This window comes from Ovis aries, chromosome 20, assembly GCF_016772045.2.
Source record: "Ovis aries strain OAR_USU_Benz2616 breed Rambouillet chromosome 20, ARS-UI_Ramb_v3.0, whole genome shotgun sequence".
Classification (NCBI taxonomy): domain Eukaryota; kingdom Metazoa; phylum Chordata; class Mammalia; order Artiodactyla; family Bovidae; genus Ovis; species Ovis aries.
This window is the reverse complement of record NC_056073.1, coordinates 5,311,188-5,323,780: the sequence shown is the minus strand read 5'-3', so window position 1 is coordinate 5,323,780 and position 12,593 is coordinate 5,311,188. Positions and strand designations below refer to the sequence as shown.

Below are 12,593 nucleotides of genomic sequence, written 5' to 3'. Positions count from 1 at the left end.
GGCAAATAGATGGGAAAACAATGGAAACAGTGATAGACTTTGCTTGGGCTCCAAAATCACTGCAGATGGTGACTGAAGCCATGAAATTAAAATATGCTCCTTGGGAGAAAAGTATGACAAACCAAGGCAGCATGTTAAAAAAGTAGAGACATTACTTTGCTAACAAAGGTCCATCTAGTCAAAGCTATGGTTTTTCTAGTAGTCAGGTACGGATGTGAGATTTGGACCATAAAAGAAGCTGAACACTGAAGAATTGATGCTTTTGAACTGTGGTGTTGGAGAAGACCCCTGAGAGTCCCTTGGACTGCAAGGAGATCCAATCAATCAATCCTAAAAGGAATCAGTCCTGAATATTCATTGGAAGGACTGATGCTGCAGCTGAAGCTCTGATACTTTGGCCACCTGATGCAAGGAGCTGACTCACTAGAAAAGACCCTGATGCTGGAAAATATTGAAGGCAGGAGAAGAAGGGGGTGACAGAGAATGAGATGGTTGGATGGCTTCACTGACTCAACGGTCGTGAGTTTTGGGAGGTGGTAAAGACAGGGAAGCCTGGCAAGCTGCAGTCCATGGGATCGCAAAGAGTTGGACTTAACTGGGTCACTGTAGAACGTTATATTTTACAGGGTTACCTCTCTAATTCAAACATCTTGAAAGTCCAAATGCCATTTAGCCTAATTAAAAATCTATTTACTGTGAAGTATCTTTCATTTGTGTTTAACTCATAAACTGTATTCCTTATCTTTCAGTATCACTTGAGTCTCTCAGTTGTGTCCAACTCTTTGAGAACCCATGGAATATAGCACAGCAGGCTTCCCAGTCCATCACCAACTCCAGGAGCTTACTCAAACTAATGTCCATTGAGTTGGTGATGCCATCCAAACATCTCATTTTCTGTTGTCCCCTTCTCCTCCTAACTTCAATCTTTCCCAGCATCAGGGTCTTTTCCAGTGAGCCAATTCTTCACATCAGGTTGCCAAAGTATTGGAGTTTCAGCTTCAGCATCAGTCCTTCCAATGAATATTCAGGACTGATTTTCTTTAGGATGGACTGGTTGGATCTCTTTGCAGTCCAAGGGACTCTCAAGAGTCTTCTCCAACACAGTTCAAAAGCATCAATTCATCAATGCTCAGCTTTTTTATAGTCCAACTCTCACATTTGTACATGACTAATGGAAAAACCATGGCTTTGACTAGACAGACCTTTGTTGGCAAAATAATGTCTCTGCTTTTTAAATGCTGTCTAGGCTGGTCCTAACTTTTCTACCAAGGAGTAAGTGTCTTTTAATTTCATGGCTGCAGTCACCATATGCAGTGATTTTGGAGCCCCCAAAAACAAAGTCTGTCACTGTTTCCATTGTCTCCCCATCCATTCATCATGAAGTGATGGGACCAGATGCCATGATCTTAGTTTTCTGAATGTTGAGTTTAAGCCAACTTTTTCACTCTCCTCTTTCACTTGCATCAAAAGGCTCTTTAGTTTTTCTTCGCTTTCTGCCATAAGGGTGGTATGATCTGCATCAGTTCAGTTCAGTCGCTCAGTCGTATCCGAGGTGGTATGATCTGCATTCTCCTGGCAATCTTGATTCCAGCTTTGCTTCCTCCATCTCAGCATTTCTCATAATGTACTCTGCATATAAATTAAATAAGAAGGGTGACAATATACAGCCTTGTCAGACTCCTTTCCTGATTTGGAACCAGTCATTTGTTCCATGTCCAATTCTAACTGTTGCTTTCTGACCTGCATACACATTTCTCAAGAGACAGATCAAGTGGTCTGGCATTCCCATCTCTTCAAGAATTTTCCACAGTTTGTTGTGATCCACACAATCAAAGACTTTGGCATAGTTAATAAAGCAAAAATAGATTTTTCTAGAACTCTCTTGCTTTTCTGATGATCCAATGGATGTTGGTAATTTGATCTCTTATTCCTCTGCATTTTCTAAATCCAGATTGAACATCTGGAAGTTCACAGTTCATGTACTGTTGAAGCCTGGCTTGGAGAATTTTGAGCATTACTTTACTAGTATGTGAAATGAGTGCAATTGTGCAGTAGTTTGAACATTCTGTGGCATTGTCGTTCTTTGGAATTGAAATGAAAAGTGACCTTTTCCAGTCTTGTGGCCACTGCTGAGTTTTCCAAATTTGTTGGCATGTTGAGTGCAGCACTTTCACAGCATCATCTTTCAGGATTTGAAATAGCTCAACTGGAATTCCATCACCTCCACTAGCTTTGTTCGTAGTGATGCTTTCTAAGGCCCACTTGACTTCACATTCCAGGATGTCTGGCTTTAGGTGAGTGATCACACCATCGGGATTATCTTGGTCTTGAAGATCTTTTTTGTACAGTTCTGTGTATTCTTGTCACCTCTTCTTAATATTTTCTGCTTCTGTTAGGTCCATATCATTTCTGTCCTTTATCGAGCCCATCTTTGCATGCAATGTTCCCTTGGTATCTCTAATTTTCTTGAAGAGATCTCTAGTCTTTCCCATTCTGTTGTTTTCCTCTATTTCTTTGCATTGGTCACTGAAGTAGGCTTTCTTATCTCTTCTTGCTATTCTTTGGAACTCTACATTCATATGCTTATATCTTTCTTTTTCTCCTTTGCTTTTTGCTTCTCTTCTTTCACAGCTATTTGTAAGGCCTCCTCAGACAGCCATTTTGCTTTTTTGCATTTCTTTTCCATGGGGATGGTCTTGATTCCTGTCTCCTGTACAATGTCACGAACTTCAGTCCATAGTTCATCAGGCATGCTATCTATCAGATCTAGTGACTTAAATCTATTTCTCATTTCCAGTGTATAATCATAAGGAATTTGATTTAGGTCATACCTGAATGGTCTAGTGGTTTTCCCTACTTTCTTCAGTTTAAGTCTGAATTTGGTAATAAGGAGTTCATGATCTGAGCCACAGTCATCTCCTGGTCTTGTTTTTGTTGACTGTATAGAGCTTCATTTACCTGCTGTTTTCCTTATCTTATCCCAAGTTATTTTTTTTATTTTTTTTTGTATATACATTTTCTTTATTCAGCCATCTGTTAATAGACATTTATAACACTGCCATATCTTGGTTAACATGAATTATGCTTCAATGTATCAAATCATTGTAGTACAGGTTATCTCTTCAAGGTCCTGACTCTATTTACTTTTTTTAAAATTATTATTATTATTATTTTAAATTTTAAAATCTTTAATTCTTACATGCGTTCCCAAACATGACCCCCCCTCCCACCTCCCTCCCCACAACATCTCTCTGGGTCATCCCCATGCACCAGCCCCAAGCATGCTGCACCCTGCGTCAGACATGGACTGGCGATTCAATTCTTACATGATAGTATACATGTTAGAATATCCCAAGTTAAATCAATGATCTAATTCTAAAAGTATACAGAGATGTCATAATTGTCCTACATCCAATATTACAGTGTGGAAAGAGTGTAAACCATGTGGATTCATATCTTTCAAGTCACTTTTGGAAAAGTCTTGCAAATACTGTCTCCTTCAAGGTACAAAATACCTGAGAACTCTGTCTTGCTGCAAATAAGACCACAAAAGTGTAATATGGATGTATCATTAATGAAACTCATTATCGTCTTCATTACCTATAGTTTGTTCATAAAAGAACACAAGCCATTAAGTTCTTGGCACAAAAATAAAATGTGTTAATGTTTATTTTAATTATTTTTAAAATATTTTTAAATAAATTTATTTATTTTATTTGGAGGTTATGTATGTTCATTGTTTGCTTCAGTCACATTAATTTATACTTCTGAAATTTTTAAATTATCTCAAAATTGTAACCATACTTTCTTGATTTCTTGGTTTGTAAATACTTCCACAGGATAAATCCTAATGGAAGAAAGTAATTTTCTTTCTGCACTCAATCCAAGACATGTTTTTACCAGTCATTAATCCAACTTTTAATGAGCATATAGTGATTATCAAATACTATTTTGGATACTGGGGATTTATAATCTTCCTCCTCTTGGATTGTACTGTCAAATTATTCTTTGGTGGTTTCAAAAATAATAATAATAATGGAGATATTCTTTACATCATGGCATTTGGCCTATTGTCATTGGGAAAGTATATAAATATGTGTGTTTATTAATAGGAACATTTATTGAAGACATTTATCAGGGAAAAGATAATAAAATATATGAAAGATTAAGGTGGACTTTAATGGATACATGAACTTTGAAAAGACTGTCCAAACTTAAAATTTGAAAAATTATATTATTTTTTCCATTGAATTCTTGATACATATAAAATAAAGGAGAAAATGTCATTTTTAGATAGTTATATTAACATGTTCAGTTAATAATGGACCTCAACTCATTTAAGTTTTGTCTGTCCAATAGATGGTATTATTATTTAATCTGGTTTTTTGTTTATTTTTTAGTTGAAGGACAATGGCTTTACAGAATTTTGTTGTTTTCTGTGGAACATCAACATGAATCAGTCATAGGTGTACATATGCCTCTCCCTCTTAAACCTCCCTCCCATCTCCCTCCTCATCCCACCCTTCTAGGTTGATACAGACCCTCTGTTTGAGTTCCCTGAGACATACAGCAAATTCCCATTGGATATCTATTTCACATGTGATAATTTAAGTTTCTATGTTTCTCTCTCCATACATCAAGACTAAATAAAGATCCATATTAGCTCCTTACTTGTTGATTTGGTATATATACAAGAATTTATGTAGATAATGCCTATGTATTGGTTGAGTAGAGACAACAAATTTTAATAGCTTTTAATCTTTAAAATGTTGTTTTCTAATTTAGGGAATGCCTAAGTGGATACATTTTATGTAGCTCCTTTCTAGACATATGAATGCCTTAAAATATATAAAAGATATTTCTCATCAAGTGCAGAGAAAGATCAAAGATGGTTTTAACAAATAATTTAAACTTTTAGTGGTATTTCTGGATTTTCAATTAGCTTAGACTCTGAGCATGAAATGAGGAATTTAAGATGATTATGTTTCACCAACTATCTAAAATAATCTCTTGAGTGAAACAATCTATCCCAGCCTGCAAATATAATTTTTGCTTTATCAACTTTTGTCTGTGTTGGCATTCATTACGATAATATGCCTTTACTGGTCAATTACATCTTTTTACAGCTATTTATAAACATGCCGCTTGCAGAATGAGCTTTGTTTCCCATCTGTTTAAAACTGCGGACTGTTATCATAGTGTTGACATCCATATATGCATTTAAAAAACAAATGACCTACGGAATCTGCCTGTCTCCTTTCGTTTGGGGCAGGCATCAGGGATTCATGGGTATGTACGCTTCAAAGGTATATTTTTTATGCAGGACGAGTATGTGACACTTTCTTCAAAACAAACAAAAGTTCAAAGCCACTCAGGTGCCTGGGAAGTGCCGAGGTAACTCTCCAGTTCCGTTTAAATTGGCTCCCCTATTGCTGCACGGACTGTGGAGCTTCAAAGGAAAAGGATGTCTGTTATTCCTCCCTTCAGGCTGCTCAGATTCTATCACTTTTTATGTAATGCCTGTTTTACAGGGCAAACTTGAAAGGAAGTGAGAAGCTGATGAGCTCAGCCTGAGCCACCCGGGCCCCCGAGGAAGTTAAAAATGACACCTCAAGTTGATCTCTTAGCGCTCCTGGCACCACACGCACCCTGCCATCCTCTCTAAAGATAGCAATGGAGAAAAATATCTATCTGAGAAATAAGGCAGTTTTAAGAGTAAAAACAAGACTATTAAGTTCTAGAAGATAAGACTATAAAATCAATATTATGGAGGATATTTAACTCATTGATACCTTTAAAATATATTCAGTAAGAAGTCAATGAATTGTCAACCTTTGTTATCAGCAATTATGGTCATCGTAATTATTTTTGGCTAAACCTGAGGATAATTGCTGTTATCACATTTGATCACATAACTGAGTCTTCATGCTTCAAAATACTCTCTGAAGTAATGAAACAAATATAATCTATAAAAATGATAGCATTGTCCTTCCGTAATAGTATAGAACCAATCCCATTGTCAATATCAAGCTCAAAATAAGTTATGGAATTTTTAGAATTAAAAAAATCTATTTTGCTAGCATTTAGTTAGAATTGTATCTAGTTAGTGGCACTTAATATCCATGGTATCCATCTAGTATATATTGTTTCTTGTTAAGTAAAAGTAGCTGGATCACTATGACATATTCAAATACTAGCATAAGAGAAATATCCTTTAAAGTATTTTAAAAGTCAGCCATGGATATATTTTTAAAAAGCTAAAAATTAATATTAAGCCACAGTGTCGCTCAGTTGATTGATTCCTTAATAAATGCCTTACTCTATGATACATATCACCTGTATACATAGAATTAATGATAAATAAGAAATTACTACAATCCTAGATGGGCTTATGCCTTATTGATAAGAAAATACCCACATTGGTTTGAAATCTAACTTTAAAGAATCCTAAAAATTTCATTTTTATTAAAAATACATGCATTAATACACAAACACAACTTACTCAAGTAAGCATTTTGTATATGTTCTAGGAAGTCAACAAAAAGAATTGTTACCAAATGTTTGCTGTTTTATTTTTAAAAAAAAATTCCAAATTTGTATTTGCAGATACAACTGGGAATAATTTCCCAATTTTTAAGAAAGAAATTAAGAGAAATCAACTTAATTTACAGTCTCTTGCAATTTTAACAAAAGCTTTAGCAATTAAATTTTGAATAATGTCCCTTCTTGTAAATCCAAATATAGGACAATCCAAATTATTTTATTAATAGCCAGATGTAATCAAGAGAAAAAAAACAGGCTTTTAATAAATGAACACTTGGCTTTGGATAGACTGTGTAGGACAAATTAAAATAATGTTTAATTGCCTCTTCTCTCTGAGTAGATTAAATTACATTAAGACTTTGCATTTAGTACTTAAATGTAAGTAGCTGTTATTTTTAATCACCTTTCCCTTTGTGTATATATCATGACACTAAAATCATATAGACGGTAAAGCGTATTTTAAAAGCAAAACATTGATAAATGTACCTTTAAAAAATCTATGAATTATAACATAAGACTATTATTTTGACTTTCACTCCAGGTGAAATTTACCCCAAGATGTATCACATCTGTTTCTTCCTGGTGACGTACATGGCACCACTGTGTCTTATGGTGTTGGCCTATCTACAAATATTTCGAAAACTCTGGTGCAGACAAGTAAGTAATTTCAAATACTTTTCTTGTGTTTTCTTTACAGTCCTTGAAAACAAAATTTGAATGAATTGAACCAATATAATGTGTTTAGCAAAGGATTGTGTGTTCTAATAACGTTTTCCACTAAATAATGAAGACCTAGTCAGGAAAATGGGCTTGCCTGCTGGCTCAAATGGTAAAGAATCTGCCTGCAATGCAGGAGACCCAAGTTCAATCCCAGGTTGGGAAGATTCCCCTGGAGAAGGGGGGATGGCTACCCATTCAATAGTCTTGCCTGGTCTAGGCATTTTGAAGAGTGATATTTAGGAAATATTATTTTATGAACTGCCTTAATGGTTAAATTTTAAACCTCTGTGATTAATTGACTTGATTTTTTGTCTAGGACTAACATTACACATTTTACTTTTTATGAGAAATAAAAGTTCCTTTAAAATATCCTGAGACTGAAAGCAAATATTTATATAATGCATTTTTATTACGTGGGTGAATCTCCAACTTCAAAGATTTTATTTTGTTTAGAAGAATCAGGCAGAATTGAGAATTTTAGAAACTGTTTATAATGCTGATTTGAGAGTACTGAAATTTGTTATATAATTTTGCTCTGTATTCATTCACTCATTCATTCATCAAATGGTTGCATTTCTTTCACATGCATGTCTGATAAAAGTTCCAGTCTGTGACACTGATGAATTCGTAGCCTAGAAGAAGGAAACAGTCAGTTGCAGGGTAAAAATCACCTTAATAAGTATAAGCCACAGGAGATCAGAGGAAAGCTTAGTGGAGGTAGATCTAAGTCAGACCAGGTAACATTTAAGCTGAACTTTGATGAGTTGAAAGAAATCAAGGACCATATAGTGGTTCATAAAGGGACAGACAAAGGATATAACTCAGCTTCTTATACTTTCAAATTGTTTCTTAAAATGCCACATTTCTCAGAAATGTATCTGTCTCTTTTCCTAAATTTTGAGTTTGTGGAAAGCCATGTTCTTAGTCTGTTTGCTTTGACATATTTTATCCAACTGAAAGAATTTACTGGGCCACTTTCCTCATTAAAAAGATTTCATAAAACTTTTATTTGAGGGTAAATATGAGTCTTAATTTGGATCTGCTTCATCCTTTATTAGTCAAAGCAATTTTCACAATCATCTTTTATCCTTTCATAGGAGCAACAGCTGCATTTTTCAACCCTGTATGTCTCCAAATGTTTTCTTTTCTTCTAATTTTTTAAGTCAATTCTTTCCTGGCCTTATAAATACATTCTGTTCCCCAGCCTTTTCAATTAAAATAACAAATGTGTATCACTATAAGCCATGAATGGTGATTTTCCAGATCCTAGAGATAGTTTCCTCAACACTCTCCACTTGGCCGTGAAGTCAACTGCAAATATTTTAGTGTCTTTTCCTTTTGTATCCACTTTGGTAAGTGTTGTCAAACTGTTCCATTTTTGCTCAGTTATTCTGCTGTGAAAAAGCTCAGGGTATGTGGTTTGTAATAGCTTATCTCATTCATGTTCTGTATCAGGGGTGAGGATGACAGTGACCATGCTCCCCTTGTCTTCTCGGTTCAGAACGTCATCCAAAGGAACAGCATTCCCCTGGGCGTGCCATTTTGGGATCCAGGGAAAGGGCAAGAGAGCTGGAAGAAACATGCAAATTCTTTGAAAATGTTTGCTCTTTGAAAATGTTTGCTCTGAACTGGCATATGCTAAGTCTCCTCACTTTTCATTGGCTCAGGCAAGTCACGTGGTTAAGCTTAAATAAATGGAGATCTCCTTACAAGCTGTGTAAGTGAATGACCAGAGCTGATATAATACAGAAATTAAAAACGCAGACTGAAGGTCCAGACTGCATCAGTTTAAATCCTAACCCTTCAGTTTAGCACACGCATGAATTCTGTCAATTACTTTAATTTCTGGGCCAAGCGGGATGCACAGCATCTAGCTCACAGTCAGTACACTTAGATGGATCAATTCAGGTGCCTCAAGCATGAAAAGTGCTCGTTAAATAAAATATCTTCATAGTATATGCTGTTATTTGGCCTTTCAACTCATTGTGCTTATATTTCTAAAATAACACACATGTTTTGAATGGATGTTTGTGACTGCTTTCTTAGATAGACCTCTTTCATAGCACTTTTAAGTAACATGATAATGATTTTTTGTCTGTCTGTTCTAATCTACTAAGACAGAGAGTGTACAGACTAGTTTTCATCTGTAGCCCTACAACTAGAACCTGCTTAGCACATTCCAGTTGCTCAACAAATACTTCATAAGAAAAAAGTTAGTGGAAGAATGAGGGAAAGTGCTGGGAGAGTCTTGATAGATGAGCAAAGAAGGGAATCCATTGTTCAGTCACTGAGAACAAAGTTCACAGAAAAATTAGAAAACACATTGGTGAGCATGTAGGCATAAAAATATTGCAGATTTAGGTTGACATTTTAACAAGAAATATTCCCAGTATTAAGTGCATCCCTACTTTCATATTTTTACTTGTTAGTATGCATTAAATATAATAGATGCTTATATTGGTTTATTTATTTATTTACAGGATGACATAACTTCCAAATTTCTTGCATGTACATGAATCACAACTTCCAAATTTCTTGTATGTACATGAATTTGTTTTGCTCCTCATCTTCCCAACTCTTAACATGTTAGCTTACACAAAAAAGTATTCAAAAATACTTATTTTTGAATGCTTATTAAATAATTATATAACTGACAAATCCCAACCAGTTTACATCTTCATTATATTTCTCCATTTCTCAAACTCTAAAGTAAGTTCAAAATTATATTGCAGATTTAGAAAAAGTCCATTTTTTTGTTTTAATGAATCGTCCTGTTTAATACAAGCCACATGATCCAGAAGATTTGCAATAAAATGCTTGGGCTGTGAAACTAGCAACATTTACAAACAGATCGCAGTGGAAAACAACAAGTTCATCTGAGTTCACGTTAGCAATAATGATGAAGTAAATTAGCCTCAGGTGGTGATTATGTAGACTTCTTCTTGAGCAACTCTCAAATTCCAACTGTGAGTGTCTATAAACAGAGTTCCAAGGCATTATGTGTGCCATAGGCCACATCAAGTGAACCATCAAACATAGGTCCTGTCCTATGTGCTCAAAATTATAGAGATGTATGGAATCTGTTACATTCTTCGAAATTTCTAAATGTTAGTTTATTAGGGAACAAAGTGTTTGTCCTTGTCTGACCTTCTCAATGATTTTAAACCTCATTAAAATAACTCTCCAATGCTTTGCTCTAAACAAGGTTTAAATATTCTTTTGGACAATGTGACTCAGAGAATTCAGTTAGTTCAGAAATTCTACGGACTCTAGAACTCCTCTTTCTAAGACTCACTAAACCTTCACTCTTGTGCATCTGGCAACATTTTTTCAGTTCTAGCTCTTACATAATTCAACACTTCAGTCTTATGTAAACTCATGCCAATTCATCCCACACATATTTATTGACACCCTACCATGTATCTGGGACTGCGTGAGCAACTAGGGATGAACTGTACTGATACTTGTGTCTGGAACTGAAGTTCCATGGGCCTTCCCTGATGACTAAGTGGGTAGAGAATCTGGGAGACACTGTAGATGTGAATTTGATCTGTGGATTGGGAAGAACCCCTGGAAAAGGGAATAGCAACCCACTCCAGTATATTTGCCTGGGAAAGCCCATGGAGACAGGAACCTGGCTGGCTCCTCCATGGGTCCAGAAACAGACATGACTAAGCAGCTAACTCAAGGATTAAAATTTTGAAAGAATTACTCATTCCAATTCTTATCACATTCTCTTCTGCTACCTTTTATTCTTCAACATTCTTCAAAAAGAACTTAAAATAATTAATATTAGATGATAATGAGTCAGTCTAGTATGAGGAAATAAACAGCAAATGGTAATCACAGAGGCAGAATCAAATGCCAGTAACTTAAGTTCACACAGAGATAAAAATAAGTATGTATATAAATATAGAAGAGAGTATAAACGTATTTTTGTTTGAAATTATTTTCTTCTCCTATTGGGCTTGAGGTAACATTGTAAAGCAATAATTATAAAACTGTGAATCTTTAGCTTATCATGCATGAAGATGCTATTCAAAGGAAGGAGGGAATGAAGCTATATTGGAACAAAGTTTTTGTATACTATTGCAATTAGCTTGACATTAATCCAGACAGATTGTTTAAGTTGTCAATTGTACTCCTCAGGGCAACCACTAAAAAATAACTCAAAAATAATCTAGTGCAAGAAGCAACAGAATAAAAATTGTACTAGAAAATATCTGTTTAACAGACGATGAAGAAGTAATAGACGGATAGAGGAAAAATAGACACTTATATATATATAATATATATTTACATACATATATATGGAAAATGGAAACAAAAAGCAAAAGGATAGATGTAAATTATACCTTCTCATTAGTTACATTAAATGTAAATGAATGAAGTTGTTTAGAAATTGGTAGAAGAGATGAACAAGGTGACTCAACTGTATGCGGTCTACAAAAGATGCAAATAGATTAAAAGTAAAATAGTGAATAAAGAGGTACCCCCACTCCAGTACTCTTGCCTGGAAAATCCCATGGACGGAGGAGCCTGGTGGGCTGCAGTCCATGGGGTTACTAGGAGTCGGACACGACTGAGCGACTTCCCTTTCACTTTTCACTTTCATGCCTTGGAGAAGGAAACGGCAACCCACTCCACTGTTCTTCCCTGGAGAATCCCAGGGACAGGGGAGCCTGGTGGGCTGCCGTCTATGGGGTTGCACAGAGTTGGACACGACTGAAGCGACGCTGCAGCAGCAGCACACAAGCAGTATGTGGCACTGCTTGTGCTACACCACCAGGTGGCACTAGTGGTAAAAAAAAAACCCGCCTGCCAAAGCAGGAGACTTAAAGGAGGTGGGCTAGATCCCTGGATGGGGAAGGTCCCCTGGAGGAAGATATGGCAACCCATCCCAGTATTCTTGCCTGAAGAATCCCAGCCTGGTGGGCTACAGTCCATGGGGTCACAAGAGTCAGACATAACTGAAGCGACTTAGCATGCATGCAAACACTAACGGAAGGAAAGCTGAAGTAGCCGCACTAATATTAAACAAAAGAAGCTTAACAAAAAGTGTTACTACAAATAAAGAAGGATATTTCACAATGATAGATCATTCAATTAAGAAATTCTAAACCTATATGCATTTAACAACGGAAGCCCGCAATACATGAAGCAAGAGCTAGCAGAATTAGGGACATAAGCAGACAATTCAATAATAATCACAGAAAACAGTCAACTCTCATATTTCAGTCATGGATAGAAAAACCAGGCAGAAAACTAAAAACGACGCAGAAGACTCGAACAAAACTATCCGTCAACTAGGCCTAGCATATCTGCAGGAT

At 35.8% G+C, this 12,593-nt stretch overlaps 1 protein-coding gene across 1 annotated transcript in view; it reads left to right on the top strand.

The window, feature by feature from the left end:
* Nucleotides 1–12,593, top strand: part of HCRTR2 (hypocretin receptor 2) — a 37,417-nt gene that overhangs the window by 12,548 nt on the left and 12,276 nt on the right. The window contains exon 3 of the mRNA XM_060403559.1: nucleotides 7,085–7,200. Coding sequence (XP_060259542.1) covers nucleotides 7,085–7,200 — 116 coding nt within the window. The remainder of the gene's footprint in view (nucleotides 1–7,084; nucleotides 7,201–12,593) is intronic.